The sequence below is a fragment of the Delphinus delphis genome, chromosome 9 (assembly GCF_949987515.2).
Source record: "Delphinus delphis chromosome 9, mDelDel1.2, whole genome shotgun sequence".
Lineage (NCBI taxonomy): Eukaryota > Metazoa > Chordata > Mammalia > Artiodactyla > Delphinidae > Delphinus > Delphinus delphis.
In genome coordinates, this window is record NC_082691.1 from 88,616,477 (window position 1) to 88,636,932 (window position 20,456).

General features: G+C 40.0%; 1 protein-coding gene across 2 annotated transcripts in view; it reads left to right on the plus strand.

Annotated features, from left to right (window-relative positions):
* The window catches only part of LRGUK (leucine rich repeats and guanylate kinase domain containing), a 119,040-nt gene extending 99,801 nt beyond the window's left edge, over positions 1-19,239 (plus strand). For both annotated transcript variants that reach the window (XM_060020008.1, XM_060020009.1), the window contains exons 17-20: positions 5,408-5,496; positions 7,341-7,460; positions 13,646-13,794; positions 18,854-19,239. In XM_060020008.1, coding sequence (XP_059875991.1) covers positions 5,408-5,496; positions 7,341-7,460; positions 13,646-13,794; positions 18,854-18,984 — 489 coding nt within the window. In that variant the 3' untranslated portion in view covers positions 18,985-19,239. The remainder of the gene's footprint in view (positions 1-5,407; positions 5,497-7,340; positions 7,461-13,645; positions 13,795-18,853) is intronic.
* The last annotated feature ends 1,217 nt before the right edge of the window (positions 19,240-20,456 follow it).

Sequence of the window (20,456 nt, forward strand, 5' to 3'; positions counted from 1 at the left end):
TGTAGAAATCTACTGTGTCCTGTGTTAGAGGGTGGGCAGTTTCTCATCCATGATGGCAACAGCACTCAAACCCCTTGCAGCCTGAGGTTCTGGTAATTTTGCCTGCCAGTACTGGTGGAGGTATAATGGAACAGAGTAGTTTCATAGAAAAGCAAATCAAATCCCCCAAGAACCAACAGATTCACCCCTCAAAAATTAGAACAAAGGTAGTACTTAATTGCCACTGTCATATATATGGGGTGAACTTGCCTAAGATTATTTTTAGTACCTCGTTTTCTTGTAAAGATTATGAATTCAATGCTATTTTGAAATTTTAAGTATTTATCAAATTTTGAGATATTTCGTAAGTTATTAACCTCTTGTCTAGCCATTATAATGCTGCAAAATGAGCAAAACCTTTTTAAGATCATCACCACAGAAGCTTTAATGAGATATTATGATTGTATTGGAGGCCATAAATAGCCTTTATATGTCACTTACAGTTTGGAAAGGGCTTTTGTGTAAATTATCTCATGAACCCCTTATTGCAAGCCTTAGGAGATGTTGTTAACCATTTACTTTCCCAACATAAATCCCTATGTATTTTTGGAACTTTATGGTGGATTGAGGAAAGTAATTGCCACTATCTCTGTCAAAAACCTATATCATAAATCTTCCAAAAAAAGAAAAAGATAGAAATGTTTGTGCTTTTTTGGGGTCTTAACTGTAGATTTAATATGTTCATATTTACCTGTAGAAACTGTCAAGAGAGCCATTTGACACTGATGGACTAAATAGGAATTCCCATTGTCAATGCTTTTTTGGTCCTGTTTCTTTCAAAAGCACCCTTTCCACTTATGTTGAACACTGCATTCTTCCTGAAACCTACCCTAAACTTACTGCGTATGTGAGGTCTTTCGGTTTACCCCCTCTATTCTAATATTCTACTCTTTCCTTGTGTGTGGTTTGTCACCACGTGCATGTCAAGGTGTGATTACAAAATAACAGAGCTGGTTTTGTGTGTGTCTTCTGAAAACCAGCCCTATTCCCGGGTAGTCACATGGCCACACGTCATAACTGGTTGGGTAAGTGTATATTTATGTGTGTGTTTGTGTGAAGATTTTTTGCTGTGGAATTATTGTGAGTAGATCTTTGCCTTCTAGGAGAAGCTTTATTTTCAGAACTTCAATTGTATCTGTTTCTCCAACCAGCTCCTCTGATCTCCTTAGGGGACAGCCTTACTCCTGAAGCAGCCCAAGTTACTGAAAGCCAATTTTCTAGAAAAAAAATTGCTGAATGACCAATTCATTCAAAGCCAATTTAGTGAATATATGTGTGTGGCAGATAAGACCAGTGCAATCAAAAAGCACCCAAAGATATGAAGGTCAGTGAGAAAGTGGACCTGTAATGACAAAATATTGGGCCCTACATCTACTAAGCACTATTTTCTTTCACTACTGTGAGGCAGGTCAGCTCAGGGAGCTTGTCAGAGATAACACAACTTAGAAGTGTCTATTTCGACTCCAAAAGAAAAATGCTTTCTTCTCTTCAGTACATTTTTCAGGGCATGGTGTTCAACACTATATCTATTAGCTGGAATAACACTATAAAGAGATACTTCTCTTATCTGCCACCTAGTTACCAAGTGGTACAGTTCATGTAGGATCAGCAGTCCAAGTGCCTTTTTCAAGATAATGAATTGGTTTCCTGTTATTCTCTGAAGGTGACCAACTAATTTTAAAATATCATTTGTAATCATTATGATTTTGATTTGTGCATATTGAAGGCTATCCACCCACTGCATTTTTTATCCTTATCAAAACTCAAATTATTCTATCTTTGGCCAGCTAGAGCTTCTGCAGGTTGACACCTGTGTCCTTTTAACGTGACCCATTTTACTGGTTGGTATGACGAGATAGTCTATGCTCTTTTGTTCATTACCTGTCCTAGACCTGGAATCAGTCTTTTGTCCAAGAAGTCTTGGTTTCTTCAAGTGGGAGATGGTTGTACAAGAAAACACATCATGGTTGCTAGGAATGCTCATTGCTCTTGGGGTGGCCATTGTTTCTAGGCCTATTCTGTGGATAGATAAAATATTTCATGAGTTCAAGTTAATATTTCCAATTTGGATTCAAGACTTCAGCATTTTTACTTAACTCCTTCTCTGTTACATATTTTTTCTTTTCTCCACGCTGAGAGTCCTGCTTCTCAGAGATAGAGGCGATGATAGAATTATAATATCTTACTAAATTTCTCGTTTGTTTTAACCACATGACACACAGAAGAGTCTCAGAATAACAGTACTAAATACTACCAGCACCCATTATAAAAACTGAAAGCAGTTTATAAAAAAGTGTTTCTACAAATGTTCCTCCCACCATTGTTTGTGATTATGTTATAGCTGTACTATCAGAGCGTGTCCTCATATCCTCTCTCCCTTTTAACTCTCATTTTGTCTTAGTTATCAAATACCTTCATACTTAATACTCATCATTAGACCCCAGGTCAGTGTCTCTCTAGTTGTTTTATTGCCTAAGCTTATTCTCTACTAGATACAGAAAGGGCTGTGGGAAAAATATTTCCTGCATTCTTGCCTGTTGATAACAGTCTGTTACACTTGAATTGTAGTTTTTAGTATCTATCCTGTTTCTTTGTTTTGTTTTGTTTTACGGTACACGGGCCTCTCGCTGTTGTGGCCTCTCCCATTGCGGAGCACAGGCTCCGGACACGCAGGCTCAGCGGCCATGGCTTATGGGCCTAGCCGCTCTGCGGCATGTGGGATCTTCCTGGACCGGGGCACAAACCCGTGTCCCCTGCATCGGCAGGTGGACTCTCAACCACTTTGCCACCAGGGAAGCCCCTGTTTCTTTGTTTTGGCTTATTTTATCAAGATCTCTTATTGTTGATATGTTGGATCTTTTTTATCTATCTTAAATATTTGTCATTTTCTCTTGAATCTTTTTACCTCTTTCTTCATTTCTTTTTGAGGTTAAAGTTTTTCCTTCATTTTCTATTTCTCTTAAGTCATTATTTGTTGTGTTTATTCACTCCTGTATTTCTTCTAGTTTAGTTTTCATTTCCTAAGCGACTTTTTCCTGTATATTCTAATTCTTTCCTGATTTCCAGCACCTCATTTGTGAGTTTGCAGAAATTGTAATTTATTTGTTCCTTAATGTTTTGTGTCATTTTCTTAATGTCTTTTAGTTTATTTTTAAATAGATTATAGATTTTATCTGTTTCCCCTTCATTGTGTACAGAGATGTTATTCTCCTTTTCCTCTTATTTCTTATAACTTTGCATTGGATTTGACTGGAAATTTTCTCATTTTTATGTGAAATTCATTTTCTCAAACATTTAGAAGGAAGGTGGTTTTTTCAAATAGTATCAAGGTATATGGCAGTTTCCTTCCTGAGATTTCCTGGTTCTGTTCCACTCTCCCGCTTTGGTCTAGATTTCCTCTTTCCTATGTCTCTGTTTGCTCTTTCCCAATTAATTTTTATTCCACCCCCATCAGCTTTTTTTTAGTGTAAAACCCTGTCTTAGAAGGGAGCCCTAGTGGATTAGTTTCAAGAATTCACAGTTGATCCAGCTCCTGCAGAACTTACTGTGGACCCCTTATTCTTACCTACTATTAGAATGGAAACAACCCCTCCTATGTTTCATCCGTGGTTTCCAAATTGTCCTGCTGTGCTTCCTAGTGAACACTTCTTAGCTATCTTGGGGCTCTCCTGTTCTCAGGTCTTTTAGTCACCCTGTTTCTTTCTTTGGCTTCCTCTTACATAGACACTGATACCATGCAGGTGTTGTGGTTATTGTCACCTGTATTGGGGGCTTTGAGGGGAGCTTGTCACCTAGTTTTCTTGTAAATGTTTGATATGTTTTCATTTTGCTATTTAGTTGCTATATCTGTTTTTACATGGAAATTCTGGAAGGTCCAAAAACTATGCTTCCACTACCACTGTCGTCTTCCCAGTCATGATATAATTTAGATCAAGGATCAATATAGGAAAAAAATAAGGGTGGTATAAAGTAAAATCACAATAGAAAATGTATATACTAGTATAGAATGATTGGGGGAAAAATAATAACAAATCAACAGAATAAGACAGTGGATTTAGTTGATATGTAGTACTTTTATAGTAATATGAGACAATTTAGATGTATTTATGGAGCTATTTAAAATAGTTTTTAAGTGTTAAAATGTAAGTAGAGTTTGTTTCTTCCTTTCTTATCCCATTTTAAATCCCCTCCCTCCTACCCAGCAGACATTTTCTCCTCATTATGCTTACGCAGAACCACGGAGATGATGGTCAGGGGAACAGTAAAGTGGTCTTGGCAATCAAATATCCACCTGAGAGACTGTGTTCAATGAGTCTGCATGTTAGCTCTCGTGTCATGTGTCTAAGGAACAATTTCACAAGCTTGACCTAGAATTTCTCAACGGCGTGTATAGTTATAAAACAGCATGTGCTATCTTTGGTTTTTTCCTCTTTTCAGTTGCCTTTTGACACCAGATTATAAACCTTTTGAATGCAGAGACTATGTTTTTTTTTTCTTTTCTTTTCTTTTTTTTTTTTGGCTGCATCGGATCTTAGTTGCAGCATGCAGGATTTTTCGTTGCAGTGCACAGGCTTCCCTCTAGTTGTGGCATGTGGGTTTTCTCTCTAGTTGTGGCGTGTAGGCTCCAGATCATGTAGGCTCTGTAGTTGCGGCACGTGGGCTCTCTTGTTGAGGCGCACAGGCTCAGTAGTTGTGGTATAAGGGCTCTCTCTCTAGCCATGGCCCACGGGCTTAGTTGCCCTGCGGCATGTGGGATCTTAGTTACCTGGCCAGGGATCGAACCCGCGTCCCCTGCATTGGAAGGCAGATTCTGTACCACTGGACCACCAGGGAAGTCCCAAGACTATGTTTTTTGTATCTTTGTATCTCCATAATCAAATGCTCACCAAGTATTTAGTGATAGTGATGGGGTGTTGGTGAAACATAGGAGGAAGACCTCCTAATCTGTCCTATTTCAGGATCATACTTAACATCGTTGGATATATTCAATCAGTTAGTTACTAGGTGTGCTAAGATCTGGTAAAACTAAAAAGACAATAATAGTCTGTATCCTTGAGAGATAATCTCATTAAAAAGATAAAAATATATATATAAACATGATATCTTAATAAAAAATTGCCTCATTATTATTTAGATGTCAGATAAAAGTTTACATATTAAATTGTAGTCTTCATAAAAATATTTCTATTTTATTTATAAAGTTTTCTTTCTTTCCACTGAACAAATATTGTTTTTTAGGCCTATGTTTTTTCCCTTTTTCTTTCCACACATTTGGCAGTCTCTAGCAAGAAGACAATGATTATAGCTATTTTAATCATCTGACATATTTTTAACTTCAATATAATTTTAAATCATATTTCTTGCCTAGGAAAGAGAGTCTATGGCGAGACAGTATGAGACAGCCCGGCAGGCCCTAATGGGAAAGACACCTCCTCATCACACATCCCTGTTTCAAAGGTAGTGATTTATCACATTTATTTACACCTGGGCATCTTTAAATTGATTTTTTAGTATCCAAATATACCAAATGAATCTTAAATCATCAACACAAGCAGGGACCTTTGTACTAAAATGGACCCAGTGGTTCAATAGTAAACCTAGTACTAGAAGTTGTATTTCCCTTTCATTTATATATATATTTAAAGGCACAATATACTCACAGCTACTAGAAACTGATGATTTTTTGCAGTCTTTGAAGACTGCAAAGAATGATGTTTCTGGTGGTGTTTGAATATAAGTATCAGCCTTCGCCAAGGCTTTGATGATGGAAGGTTAATTATATCCTGTTGAATATCCTATACTTGTCCTTCATGAATCTCAAAAAATAGTAGTTAATGATTTGTGGGATCATTTGTTTAATGTCTCCTTTCCACATTAAACTGTAAATTCCATCAGGATGGGGACCATTGTATCTTTATTAAGCCATGAATTCTTATTCCTTAATATGCAATGTTTCACTTAGTCCCTGATGCATAGTAGAGGCTTCATAGATATTAGTGGCTATAATAATTATTGTACTATTAATTATTACATGTGAAGAGGCACATTTAGACTTTAAGATTTACTCAAAGTGAATAACCACGATGTTTATGAGATGTTTGTGTTTTATTTTCTCATGAATGTTATAGGCTTCAGTATTCTGAATTCTCTTTTCTGTGTGACCTTTTGGAAAATTTGAGTAATAAAGTGAGATCCCTGTTTTCAGAAAGTCACTAAGAGCACTGACAAGACCTTAATTATAGTGTTTTAAAGAGCTTTTTAAAGTGCGGTGAGTCGGGGAAGCAGAATACAAAAGCCATTTAAAAATGTTTTTCAATTTCACTTCTCTTTATTGTCTGCAATATTAAGCGATCCGTTAAAAATCTTTAACCAATATAAATTAAGTTTTGTCTTTGTCTGCTATATAGCAAAAAAAGTGTGGTTAATTTTCTCCACATTGGCAAGCTATCTTTGGGTAGTCTGATTCAAAAGGCAGGCTGTGTGGAATATACAAAGTTCTACTTGGGGGATGGGAGGGTGGTGGCCAGGAGATGGGCACTGTCCCCCAGAGCAGCTAAAGCTGGGGCCTGTGCGACTTCTCACCAGCAGAGTGGCCATGCCTATTGAAACACTGTGGACACTAAGCTGTTTTAAATCTGAGCTCCAAATGGGTTATACTAGGGAAGAAGGATGCTTTGAATTTTCATGCATTTATATGCAGTCGGGCTGCTTTGCACATAGCACCTCTATTTAGCAAGTCTAGAGTGAATAGCAGTAGGATTTATTCACTAAAAATAGTTAATGATTCTTTTCAAGTCACTCTGGGGAAACAGGCTAGTATAGATGAAAAATAGATATTTTATACTAGAGTTCAGTTGAAAGTACAATATTAGAATTTTTATAAATATTTTCTGGTATTATTTCAAAACATTAGATTATAAACAAAACTGGAACATATCTATTTCAGTTTTTATAGCAGTTGATATATTGCTGGACTTCACATAACAAATGAATGAGCGTTTACAATTGAATATGTACCAATCAGTAGGAAGAAAATCTGCCTATATTAATGTCTTAATTGATAAGGAATATTCAGAAAAATACAAATTTGGTTAATCTACAAATTAGAATGTAATAATGCCAGTGTCTAAGGCAAGCTCTGACGTGAATGCTTATGAGTGTATATATTACATTATTCCAAATAGGTTTTATTGGCATATGCATTTACTTGGGACGTGTAAAGGTCAGTATTTAGGTATTACATGTGTGTATGCTTGGTATTATTACAAAATTCTGTGGATTTTTTCAATTTCCAATTTCAGGGGTCTAGTACCAGCACCCGTCATCGACAGTCTACCTTGTTTTACAGCTTTAGAACTAAAGAAAAGTTTCGAGCTTTATGGAGGTTACTTTAAAACTCCCTTTGGACCTTCTGAAAAGAGGTGAGTTGAGTTTTATTGGATAGAATAAGTTATTTTCTGCTGGTTAGTTCAAATGATGGCACTCATCCTTAAACTTCAGGGAATTCCTAAAGCTGGGAAGCAGGGCCCCAACTCCCACTATGGAATTTGAATAGAATAGATTTTGGCCCTCTAGGGAGGGCACAGGCTTATAACCTAGGTTCACTGGAACCTAAGAAGCTTCTCTTTGGGACTTTGAAACTTGAGGGAGTGACACACTGATGCAGGGGCAGTTAGAGATCATTCAAGTCACCAGTGGTGGAAGAATCAAGAATCCATTGTGGAGCGCAAGCAATGGTGTCTACCAGTCTCTTCCTGTATTGCAACTTGGCTGTGTTCTTGGCACCTAGCTTACCTTTGCTCTTGCCAGGTTTAAAAACCGGGTTCTCTAGTTTTCCGTTAAATCTATAAACTACCAAATAGCTTTTCAATAACTCCCTTTTTGATATTTAAACCCCTTATAGACCAGATCAGACCCTTCACCACTGATTTTAGTGCTTGGCTTTTGTGGGTATTCTATTACATTCCTTTTCTACTTCTGCTGTTTCTGCCACTACCATTGACTATGTCTCTATAGGTCTTGAATCCACACTTCCCAAGCAAAGATCTGGCTGGTTGAGTCAATCACTATCTACTACGGGTGCCACTCTTGAGTAGAATCTCTAGCCAGAGCCCTCATAGGTAACAGGCTGGTCTATAGATTTGTTGCCCTTAGGTCAAGCAACCATCCTTTATCCAATCATCTGTGGCCGGAGCAGTGACAGAGAATCAAGTAAAGAACTCTTTAGAAGGGGTCCGTGGGTTTGGTCTCTCTGAATGCATGGCAACAAAGTAGACAAGAGTGACTGGAAGCAAGCACACTAAAACATTAGCAGTGGGTCTTCCTCTAGATTTATCAGTTATTTTCATTTTCTTCTTTATCTTTTTTCCTGTAACTTCTAAATCGTCTGTACAGGATATATATGGTTTATTTTTATATCCTAAAAAAATTATTAAAAATCCATGAGAATTTGATGAAATATTCAGTAAATGGGAAAAATAGGGCCTAAAGATACAATTAAGTTTCTTATATCACTTTATATGTTAAAACAAAGTTTAGATAAATTATAAAGAGTTAAATACAAATCAATGCTTATAATATAAATGTGTTAAATATCAGGTGCCCATGTATATCCAGCATAATACAGGTTTAAAAATATTCATGTGCATGTATAGAAAGAAAACACTAAAAAGATATATACCAAAATAGTATCAGTTATTATCTTCTAGTGGTGGGATTGTGGCCAATTTTTATTTTCTTTGTTCTTCCCGATATTTTCAACAATGAGCATTTTATAATATTTGAAGTATTAATATAACTTTAAAATATTAATATGTCATTTAAAAAGTCTGCCACAGCAAAGAGATGTTTTATGAGGGTGATGTGTCATAATGAGAGTGTCAATTTAAAAAAGGAGTAATGCTTTCCTTTATTTCTGAGTTTTATTATTGTAATACTTTGGGTTTCCTTTCATAAATTTGATGATGAAAAACAACAGGCCCCACTAAATGGCCACCCAAGTCTGCACATCTCACAGGATACTAGAGACTCTAGATTATAGTTAGTTAACAAATTACAATGACAGTGTTGAAACTGTAGATCTCTGAGGATTTATTCACACCTGGATTTTTTAGTACAGTTAGGTAGCCTGATAGGAGTACAGTGAGAGAAAGAATATCTTAGTTTAGGCTGTTATAACAAATTACTGTAGGCTGAGTGGCTTAACCAGCAGACAGTTCTTTCTCACACTTCTGGAGGCTGAGAAGTCTGAGATCAGGGGGCCAGTGTGGCCGGGTTCTGACGAGGGTCCTTTTCCTGGTTTGCAGATGGCTGGCTTCTTGCTGTGTCCCCACATGGTGGAAAACAGAGAGAGGAAGCAAGCTGTCTTTCGCTTTTTCTTATAAGGGCACTAATCTCATTCATGATGGCTTCACCTCCTGACCTATTTACCTCTCAAAGGTCTCACCTCCTTACACCATCATATTGGGGGTTAGGATTCCAATATATAAATTTGGGCAGGGTGGGGTAGGGACACAAACATTCAGTCCATAGCAGAATTTAAAAAAATAAAATAAAATAAAATGCCTACTAGGCTGCAGTGGGCTTATTTATCATCTGTTCCCACAGTGAAAAGGGTGGGTCAGACGTTCACTCAAGTCTGACCCTTTCCTCGTGGTAACACATGTGCCTTTCAACCCAGCCACTTTTTTTTTTTTTTTCCCAGCCACTTTTTGACTCCTGACTTTCAAAGCATTTTCATTTACTCTTAATACTTCCTTTGATACAAAAGAAAAGTAATCGTTTGAAAGGCAGAACTTGCTCTGTGATCCCTTTTTTGGTGTGTGTTTTAAATGAAGAGGTATTCTTTTCCAAAAATAAGAGACCAAAACATATGTGTTTTGGGTTGAATTGTGTACATAATTCAACTCCCCGCAAATGTACTCCAAATATTGGAGTCCTAATCCCAGTACCTCAGTGTGTGACCTTATTTGGAAGTAGGGTCATTACAGATGCATTTAGTTAAGATGAGGTCAGACTTGGGAAGGGTGAACCTTTAATCCAATATAATTGGTGTCCATATACAGAGGAGAAATTTGGACATACACACACACACACACACACAGAGCAAGGGAGCTTGGGTGATGCAGAAGCCAAGGATGGTCAAAGATTGCCAGCAAAACATGAGAAGCTAGTAGAGAGACCTGGAACAGACTCTCCTGCACAGCCTCAGAAGGAACCAACCCTGCTGACATTGATCTTGGGCTTTTAGACTCCAGAATTGTGAGACAGTGACTTTCAACCATTCAATCCTCGGTACTCTGTTACGGCAACCCTAGCAGGCAAATAAAATATATATTAAAAATCCAGTGAAGGGCTTCCTTGATGGCGCAGTGGTTGAGAGTCCGCCTGCCGATGCAGGGGACGCGGGTTCGTGCCCCGGTCCGGGAAGATCCCACATGCCGCGGAGCGGCTGGACCCGTGAGCCATGGCCGCTGAGCCTGCGCGTCCAGAACCTGTGCTCCGCAGCGGGAGAGGCCACAACAGTGAGAGGCCCGTGTACCGAAAAAAATCCAGTGAAATTTTTGGTGCCATTTTCTTTCTAAGTTCCCTTCAACATACTCTATTTATATCACTTTAGAGATTTGGCCATAAAATCTATGGATTATTGTTTTTTTTACTAAAAAAAGAAGAACATCTTTATGCTTCTATGGTTTGGAATAAAAGATGTAACCCATAAAACCTAAATGCATCTACGTCTGTGTTCAGGGGGAAAAGACTCAGTCTGGTCATACTTCTAGAGAGAAGACCCCAAGCATGGGTTAATCACGGCCCTTTTCCACTGCAGGGGTAGAGGAAAGAGTTGTTCAGTGACTGGAAAATCCAGATGTTGGCAGTACTGGTCTCAGTTTATGTACTTCTCTAGGAAGCGCTTCTTGGACAAGCTCACTTACCTTACATGGAAGCAAGAAATTGGGAAACAAAGTCTTCGAGGAGCATGGGTGTTCTACCTGAAGGGGGCTAGCATTCTGTGAGGGGGTCCAAAAGCTGTTGTCTAGTAACAGGAAGACAGACCCAAGAACTCTGTCCAACCCAGTAAGAGGTACCCCCGCCTTCAAGCAAGCCATTAGACTTCTCTAGTTGATAACCAGTAGTCAAAACTTCTGAGCAGAACCCCTAGGCACAGGGAGATTGCCCCATCCCGGAGTATCCCTGCCTGGGAATGTTGATGCCATCTGGCCCTGGCTGTAGTTGACAGGAAGCTTAGGTCCAGCGAGCAGCCCATGTCCATGCTCAGCAATATGGAAGCTTTCCAGGAGCACTGGTTCTGGATTCAAGCCGTGAACTACCGCCCAAGAGCTGCAGCCTCTGCTTGCCATTCAGACACATTGGACGTGTCCCCTTAGTATGCCTACACCACCCACTGTATTTCACCCTGGGTCAAGGACAGGCCCAGAGAGCTAATTGTACTGTGTTTCCAGTGATAGAGCTCCTGGGAACACCTCATTGAGACTTGCTTCTACCCTTTACATCTCTGGTAGTCATAACATCATCCTGGTAAGATGTGGACACCCTCACTTAAATGACAGGCTTTATCTTGAATAGACCCAATTTGGATCAGCCTTTGCTACTGCTGTGTATGAACTGAAGTTAAATGTGGAATGTGAACAAGTGGAGGTCAACTTGAACTTGATCCTAGACTCGTACTTCTTTGCTGAGATGGGAATCATTACGTTGGAAATACAGAGAAGAAAGCATAATCATAGCCACCTACTAGGCTTTGCAGTAAACAATTATCTATTGATTTTCAACATTTTAAATCAACCTTTAGCTAAATTATGAAAAGACATAACTATGAATACAAAACTTAATACAGGGCTTCCCTGGTGGTGCAGTGGTTGAGAGTCTGCCTGTCAATGCAGGGGACATGGGTTTGAGCCCTGGTCTGGGAAGATCCCACATGCAGCGGAGCAAGTAGGCCCGTGAGCCACAACTACTGAGCCTGCGCGTCTGGAGCCTGTGCTCCGCAACAAGAGAGGCCGCGACAGTGAAAGGCCCGCGCACCGCGATGAAGAGTGGCCCCCGCTTGCCGCAACTAGAGAAAGCCCTCGCACAGAAACGAAGACCCAACACAGCCAAAAATAAATAAATAATTATTTTTTTTTTTTTAAAAAAACTTAATACAATCAATTTTGACAGTAAAAATTTCCAATGACAGAGTTTAGGAGGTGGAGATGGCAAGTGAGTATATATCATCTGCTGTTGATGGAACAAGAAATGGGGATTGTTAAATATGATACATGAAGATGTAGATCTGACCGATGGACGAACTGAAAATAGTGATAGAACTGTGTGTGGGGAGAAAAATGGGGGAGGTTATTAAGTGAGCTAAATCCTTTTTGATCATAGCAGAAATCTGTATCAAAGATATGTTTAAAACTGGCAAGTCAATAAAAATCAGTGACATTTAGAAATAAAATGTTTATTGTCAGAATATCGAAGAACATTTAAGAATGGTTGGCTCTCAGGAGAATGAAATTGGGGTCACCGTTACTTTCTATTTTAAGCCCTTCTATATGACTTAATTCTAACTATATGTATTTAGTAGGCTGATTAAAGTGTTAATGAAATGTTTTTAAAGAAATGAGTAAAATCGCAGAAGAAAAGATGAATATATTTTGATTATATAAACATTTTAAGTTGCTCTAGGTCCAAAACAAATTAAAAAGGAAAACAGGAAGCTATATAAAATATATATTAATAACATATAATATACTATATATGATATATAGTATATGTAACATCTAACATATATAATATATTGAATATAATATTCATATATGTTTTATGTTATATATTTAATTTATAATATATAATTCAATATGTAATATATAACATATATATTCACATAAATTGATATGGAAAACATTTAGATCCTCAAAAGAGAAATGAAGAAAAGAGGTAAATAGTTCACAAAAGCTAATTAATAAATACAAGAAATAATGTTTAATCTTGCCATGAACCATGCTCAGCTGTTCACAGTGCTCGCTCTGCAGGATGAGCTCTGCCGCAGTGGAGTTGCTTCCCCCAGAGGAAGCCAGGAAGCAGGTGGAGCCCAAAGGAGAGCAGCCAACTGGTAGGAAGCCCACTGGCCCAGACACAGAGACTTCAGGCACCCAGGTCACACCCCAACCTTGTCCTAAAAAGGGGGACAAAAAACTAGCCGCAGGTATGCCCAATGTGTGGTCCAGATCAGGCCCCCTAACACGCTTTCATTTTTCTCTGTCCAAGGACTGCCCTATATAAATTGCACTTGATTCTGAAGTCCTAGGAATTAGGATTCATGCCTGACCCATCTTGTTTTATAGATGCCAGCACCTCTCAGGATGCCTTGCTCTTAGAAGATATTCAGTGATGTTTTGTATAATGGATGAGAAGTCTATGCTAATATATACAGTACTTAACATATCAGCTGCTAATAGGTCTTGGTACCTATGTATCATTGAAAACTTTAGCTCAACAGAGATATGTTTGCAAACTACTGAATGATTTGACAAAGATAACCCAATGATCATATGGCCATTAATGCTATTTCATCTCAAAGATATATTCATTTTTCATTTTTCAGTGGCATGGATTCCAGTGATTCCGTGAAATACTCTGCATTATTTGAATCTTGTCCATGGTCAAAAGACTTGCCTTTTCGGCCTCCGGAAGACAGAATTTATTCACACCCAGAATCAACAATAGGTGATATTGAGGATCAGGCCCTAAAAGGTATGAGTCATTTACATATTGTTCTCATATAAATATTAATATTATAATTATATCTATTTCCCACTGTCTTTCTGTTTCTGATTTTTTAAAATTAAATGTGTGTTTAAAGTTGAGAATCTCTCCTTTGAGGCAGGCTGGGTTATTTATCCCCCATTGTAATAGATGAGAAACAAAGTTAAAAAAGATCAGAAATGTGCCCAGGGTTGCTTAGCTACTTAGAGTGGACTGCTGCTCTGCCCATCTGGCCACACGGCCTGCAGGGGTGTTCTGGGATGAGGGGCACGTGCTCTCGAAAGGAGGTTTTAGCAACTTGGGCTACATTCAGTGAAGGTGAAGAAACGCAGGGAAGTTTTCATATCACTGACCAGTCTCCTGCCCTGGGGGTCTGGCAGAATCCTGGTGGTTTGGGGTTTGAAGGATCAGCCCAGCCCCTCCTCTTCACCTCCTTTTTACACCTTGCTCCCCAACAGACTTGCGAATGCATGTCTCCTGGCACAGACAGCATGGCCATCGCATTTTTGTCTCTGGCAATGTTCATAAAGAACATTGAGTAAAGACCTTAAACAGTGTGGGGTGGCTGAAGGGCTAGAGGTGAAAATGGAAAAGGGAGAGAGTAACCCATTATGGGGCTCTGTGAGCAACTGATAGAGGAATGAATAAATTGGGCGGAATTCTCTAGGACCTGGAGGCTAAGAGAAGCCAATATTAGTAGCCTGCGGGAGGTGGGGTGGTCTGCCTGAGACCAGAAGAAGACTTGAGAATCCCCTGCTTCCTCAGGTGACCATGGGAGCCAGAAAGAGTACAGACGTGTTAGGTCGCCAGGGACAATAGGACACAGTAGGTGGCATCTCCAGAAGGAAGGTCCCGAATCAGGCACCTTCTAACCATTTCAGAGGTGGACGCCCTCTTCAGGTGTAGCTGTATTCAGGACAGCTGACCGAGATAGGGTATTTTCCAGCATTTTACTCATAAGGGAGGACAGAAGCAATAAATTAGAATCTGTTGGCCTGAAGTAAACAGACTGCCAGGTATTTCTCCAGCCAAGATGGGTTTATTAGTGATCACTTCGGGGTCTACAACCACAGTGAGCCACATGCAAGGCCGCACAGGGCAAAGGAAGGAGAAAGCTTCTTATAGAGGGAAAGGGAATTGGGAGAGCTTTAGTAAACCAAGAAAGAGTCCATGGCTTTTCATTGACTGAGTCCTTGCCAGGAAAGAAGAGGAGACTTCTTCCTTTGGGGCTCTGCTATGGTCGCAGGGCGTGAGAGGCTCCCCCTTCTGGTCTCCCAGCTCCACTGCATGGAGGTTTCTGTTATTAATTTTTTACAAGTCCCAAGACTCAAGTTCCAGGATATAATCCCAAATTCTCAAGTAGACATACTATGTCATCTCACAGGATGTGTGAAGTGTTCTGGGCCCTCTTTTAAAGGCTGTGAGCTGCCACTTCAGAGCCTGAGGGAACCCAGGAGCCCTGGGACAGACATGTCCTTAAAGCTCATCATGGTTCTGGCTTCCCACAGGTCGTGTTCCCAGACCTTTCCCGTCTCATTTTCTCTCCTCTTCCTGTATCCTTCCTTATAAATGGGATACTTAAGAGTTGAAAACTACATTCCAAACATAGTCTGGCCAGAGCAAAGGGGGGCTGTTACCCGTGGGGCAGGGCTGTGGAAAGAACATTGCATTAGGAATCAGAAGACCTGGGTTTTGGTTCCATTTCTACTATTGTCTGGCTGTACAGTGTTGGGCAAATCAATTAATGTCTGAGCCTTAGGAATAATAATATCCATCCCACAATAATATAGTAATATCCTATATTACTGTAATATATATATATTATAATGTAATACATAATATAATAATACAGGACCAGCAAGGTGGGGTATGGTGTAAGTAAGAAGTAAAGTGCTGGATATCTGCTAGGTATTATGATTGTAAATTTTTATACACATAAAAGATTGTGGTTGTTTTCTGCTGGGATGGTTTCTGGAGATTTATTTCATGTGAATGGGCCAGGTTTTCCTGTTTCTTTATGTGCATTGTGATCCCGTGTTGAAAATTGGGCATTTGAAAAAGCAGCTACCTCTCCCAGGACGTGGACTGGCTCCGTGCAGGGGACGCCCTTCGCTGACTGGTGGGGCATGTTCTGAGCCCAGGGTCAGTCCAGTGTGAAGGCTCAGGGTCTTTTCAGTCCCTTTCTGGGCGTGCCCTTTCCCTGACCTCTGTGTGTGCTTTTCCCCAGGTCCCCAGTATACACAGATGCTTTTAAATGAATGTATTAATTGCCCTAAGCATCTTTCTCCTGCTTTTTCTTGGAGCCTTTGCTGTTCTGTGGTGTTCCTCAAGTAAGAATCTCTTGTCCCAGGCGTCTTTAGGTCTGTGCCTCCTCAGGGTTTTTCAGGAGCCCGGCCCGCTGCTTCCTATAGCTTCCTCTAGCCTGAGACCCCGGCTGTGCCACTTCTAGCCATCTGGGCTATGAGTTAGGTGACACAGAGGCCAATCAGGCTGCCGCTAGATGGGCTCTCAGGAGGGAACTGGGAGCCAGGCCCCTCTTCCCCCAAACTGTACTTCAGCCCCTTGGGAGGGGGAGGGGCAAAGGTGAGTAAAAACATGAGATTTCTTACCCTTGCTAATGTGGTTTTTTCATGGTTGGGCGTTCACTTGGTTGCTGTAGATCATTGACTGATTTCCAGAGCTCCTATTAAGTTACTTTAGCTAGTCTCTAGTTTTTTGTTTTTTGGGTTTTTTTGCAGTACGTGGGCCTCGCACTGTTGTGGCCTCTCCCGTTGCGGAGCACAGGCTCCGGACGCGCAGGCTCAGCGGCCATGACTCACGGGCCCAGCCGCTCTGCGGCATGTGGGATCTTCCCAGACCGGGGTACGAACCCGTGTCCCCAGCATCGGCAGGCGGACTCTCAACCACTGCACCACCAGGGATGCCCTCTAGTTTTTCTTTTAATGTTTCCCTGGGAGAACAGGGACCTGGAGCTTCCTAACCTGCCATCTTGCCAACATCTTTCTGTGGTGATTTTCTCAGAAATCACATCATACTACTAGCTCTCGGTCAGTTAAACCCACATTTTTTTTTTTTCATACGAACTGCCAAACCAAGTTTATATCATCCAGTATATGTGCTGTTGATTTTTTTTTTTACATAAATGCAACTTTTATCTTCAGCTTTTTATCCTTTTGGTTTCAGCCCCACATTCCAACTTGATTAGATCATTTGGGGTCTTGATTCATCTTCCATATTTACTACTTTATAAATTTCTATTCAGCCAGCAAACATGCCACCTATGCCTTTGTCATTGTTGCTGTCAACATTGGGACCCAGGACTTGGCTAAGAGAAACATCCTGTGACAAGTCTTTGGACACTGACTTCCAGGGAGAGTCTACCTGCTTTGTGACGCTTACTCACATCTCTCTAGTGCATTCACACAAGAAACTGCGATGCGTGCCTTGCATTATATCAGTCGTATTTTCTAACTCAGAGGTCAGCAAGCTTTCTGTAAAGAACCAGACAGTAAATGCTTTTGGCTTTGTGGACAACATAGACTTTTTTGCAACCACTCAACCCTACCATTGCAGTGTGAGAACAGCCATAGGCAATATGTAAATGAATGGGCATGGGCTGGTTTCCATTCAACTTTATTTACTAAAATGGGCTGCAGACCAGATTTGTCCTATGTGCTATAGGTTGTTGACCCCTGCATAAGTAATAGGGAAATTAAGTTAATTTGAAATAATTTTTCTTTGCAAATCCCTTCCAACACTTATCACTCACTACAGTTCTTTCTGAATGCACAAACCATTTCTTTAATAAACTGGAATTTGCTGAGGTTTAAAGTCAGGTGTGCCGGTTTGTAGATCTTTATTTCCATTTTTTTAAATGGCAATATTATTTGCCTCCAGTACTTTTCTCATTGCAATGAATTCTCAAAGACCAGACACTCTAAAATTACTTCTGTCAGTTATTTCAGCACCCTGGGAGGTAGCTTACCTGGGTGTGGACAAGGGAACTGATGTAGAAGGGAGCCCTGTTCTTCTATTGTCTTCTTTCTTCTTCGGGGCCTTTATTTGCTTAAGATACTTTTGTTACCCTTTCCAGCTTAAAAAAATATCTCCATGATGAAAAAAAGTAGAAAATAAGGAGGAACCTTTTCTTTTTTCTTTTTTTTGGCTGCATCGCATGTGGGGATCTTAGTTCCCCAACCAGGGTTCGAACCCACGCCCCCTGCAGTTGGAAGCGTGGAGTCGTAACCACTGGACCACCAGGGAAGTCCCTTTTATCTTTTTTTGTCCTCTGTTAACAGGATCTCATCTTCTCAAGGAGTATGCCATTCTTGCTCTAAATATACCTTAAAAAGGTCCATTTTGCCTTTAACATTTTGGATTGCATTGGTTTGTTTAATAAGCTGCGTCTTCCCGATCTTATAGGTCACTCCATTTTGCTCACTTCCTGTAGGATCCTCTGCCTCACTCTCTCAATCCCTCCTACACTGATTTCTCCCCACTGAGAATTCGGCTTCCTCTGTGGACGCTATGCTTCCACCTTCAGTCTCATCTTCCAAACTCCTCTTGCTTCCATAGTCCCCAGAGGAACCTAGCTCTGTGGTTCATCCTTGGTGTCTTCCTCCTTGGTTAACAAGCCAGTCTTAAAGGGCACTAGATGAGTTTTCTCTAGGAAGGACTTCAGAGTGTGTGTTTGTGTCTGTGCTAAGTCTACTCACATATGATTGAAAAGGAATATTGTGCAGGGCATTATTACAGAGGGTATGAATGAGCAGGGTAGAAGAGTAGCATAGGAATTGCTTGCTGTAGCAAGCTTCTGGTCATTGGGCAAGTCTACCCAGCCCAAGGTTTGTCCAACCACGCACATGATATATTCTCAACCTCATCCCTTATTTTTCTTATGTGGGTGTCATTTATTTCTTATAGTTTGTTATGAATGAATTCTGAAAGTTATTCTGGTTCTTACATCATGCAATGTTTATTTTCTTTGTTTAGTGTACCAAGGGGTTAACTATACATACCGTATCTTTTTTTTCTTAATGTTTTACAGCACTACATAAACAGGTATTTCCATGTGGAAAAGGGTCTCTCCAACACAGAAGACACACGATCTCAAGCATCAGTCGCCCAGGTTCCAACACCAAACCCACCCTCCCTCCGATCCCTCAGGGCCGCAAGTAGACCCGTACCTGACATTTGATCTTAACATGGAAAACTTGCTCTGATCATGTCCAGTCCCTTTGTCTCCCCTGGCCATGGATCCTGGCTATTCCTCACTCAACCAACTACCTACAAAAGAATGTTCTATATGCCTTAATTCTCTCAGTTTCTTTTGTGATTCTCTGAATAGTGTCTATCTTTTTTAAAATGTAAGTTATTCTTAGCTTTTATAAATGGAATTTCAGTTTTTCCCACAGCTATGAATGAATTTTCTAGCTGTTTCCTGCTCTGAAATATCAGATGGCAAAATCTCCCAAGATCTCTGCCTTGCTACATGCATAGTGATTGTGGGATAAAGACAATGAAGATTGTGCTCTTTAAATTTCAATGCGTCCATTTATAGCATTAGTGTATACTTTACAGGATTGAAATATTTTGTTCTTCTCATTATGAAAAAATTATGGAGTTCCATTTAACTTCTGACCAACATGATACCTCAAATTCCTTTAGCAATATGAAGAAATAAATCAGGTATTTCTTTTATTTCACCCTTTTTTGACTCTGATTATGAAAGGTTTATAAGCAATTTTCATTGTCTTTGTGGTTTCACTTCCTGCCATCTGCAGAAGAAAAATTGAGCAGTTATAGGCGAGGCTGGTATTCGGCTGATTTGTGTGAACGAGACTATGCTGGTTGTTAAAACACTGAAATGCACCTGTTTGGATGGGTAAATGGTCTTTCCTCTGAATCCTCTGTGCATGGTGATTCATGGGAACAAGAACCTTCCCATAGTACGGCACTAATTGTTAAATATTTTAAATATCAAAATCCTCTAATGCTTTCCTTTTTAAAAAATATCAAAACTTCCTTTGATAATCCCCTTTCCCGTAACTCATATTTGGATGTAACACGATTTGCTGTTGGCTCCTATCTTCCACCTAGCCCTGTTCTCAACAGGAGCTGGTTAAAGTTCTTTTCTTGGGGTGGGTAGGAGAGGCTGGGAGGGGGAACGTGGAGGAGAGTACAAGGCTGAGCCGGAGAAGGGAGGCAATGCTCTCTGGAAAAGTAGGGGTGCAGAGAGTGGGTCGCTGTGCCCCAAGGATTCACCAGCATCATCTAATCTTTTTAAAAGTTATTATAAAATATTTTAGACACAAGGGAAGATATAAAAATAATAGTTTCAATTTCAAACAATATGGAAGAGATGCTTTTAAAAAACAATTTCTCCTACTAAGCACAGCTAAAAGCATAGAAATTATATATAAAACAAGGTAAGATTGAGAGTTAGAAGGAAGAAGGCAGACCACCTGAGGACCCTGGGACCTGAGTAATGACATAATGGTAATTTCCCTGGGTCTCCTTTTGCCTTAGTTATCCTAAACTGGGTGCTGGAGAAGCTAAAACCCCAAAACACTAATGATACAGACAACAAAATTTCCAACAAAGAGCCTGCTCCTTCTAGCTAAAAGACTAGGAAAGGAGCAGACTAGCAA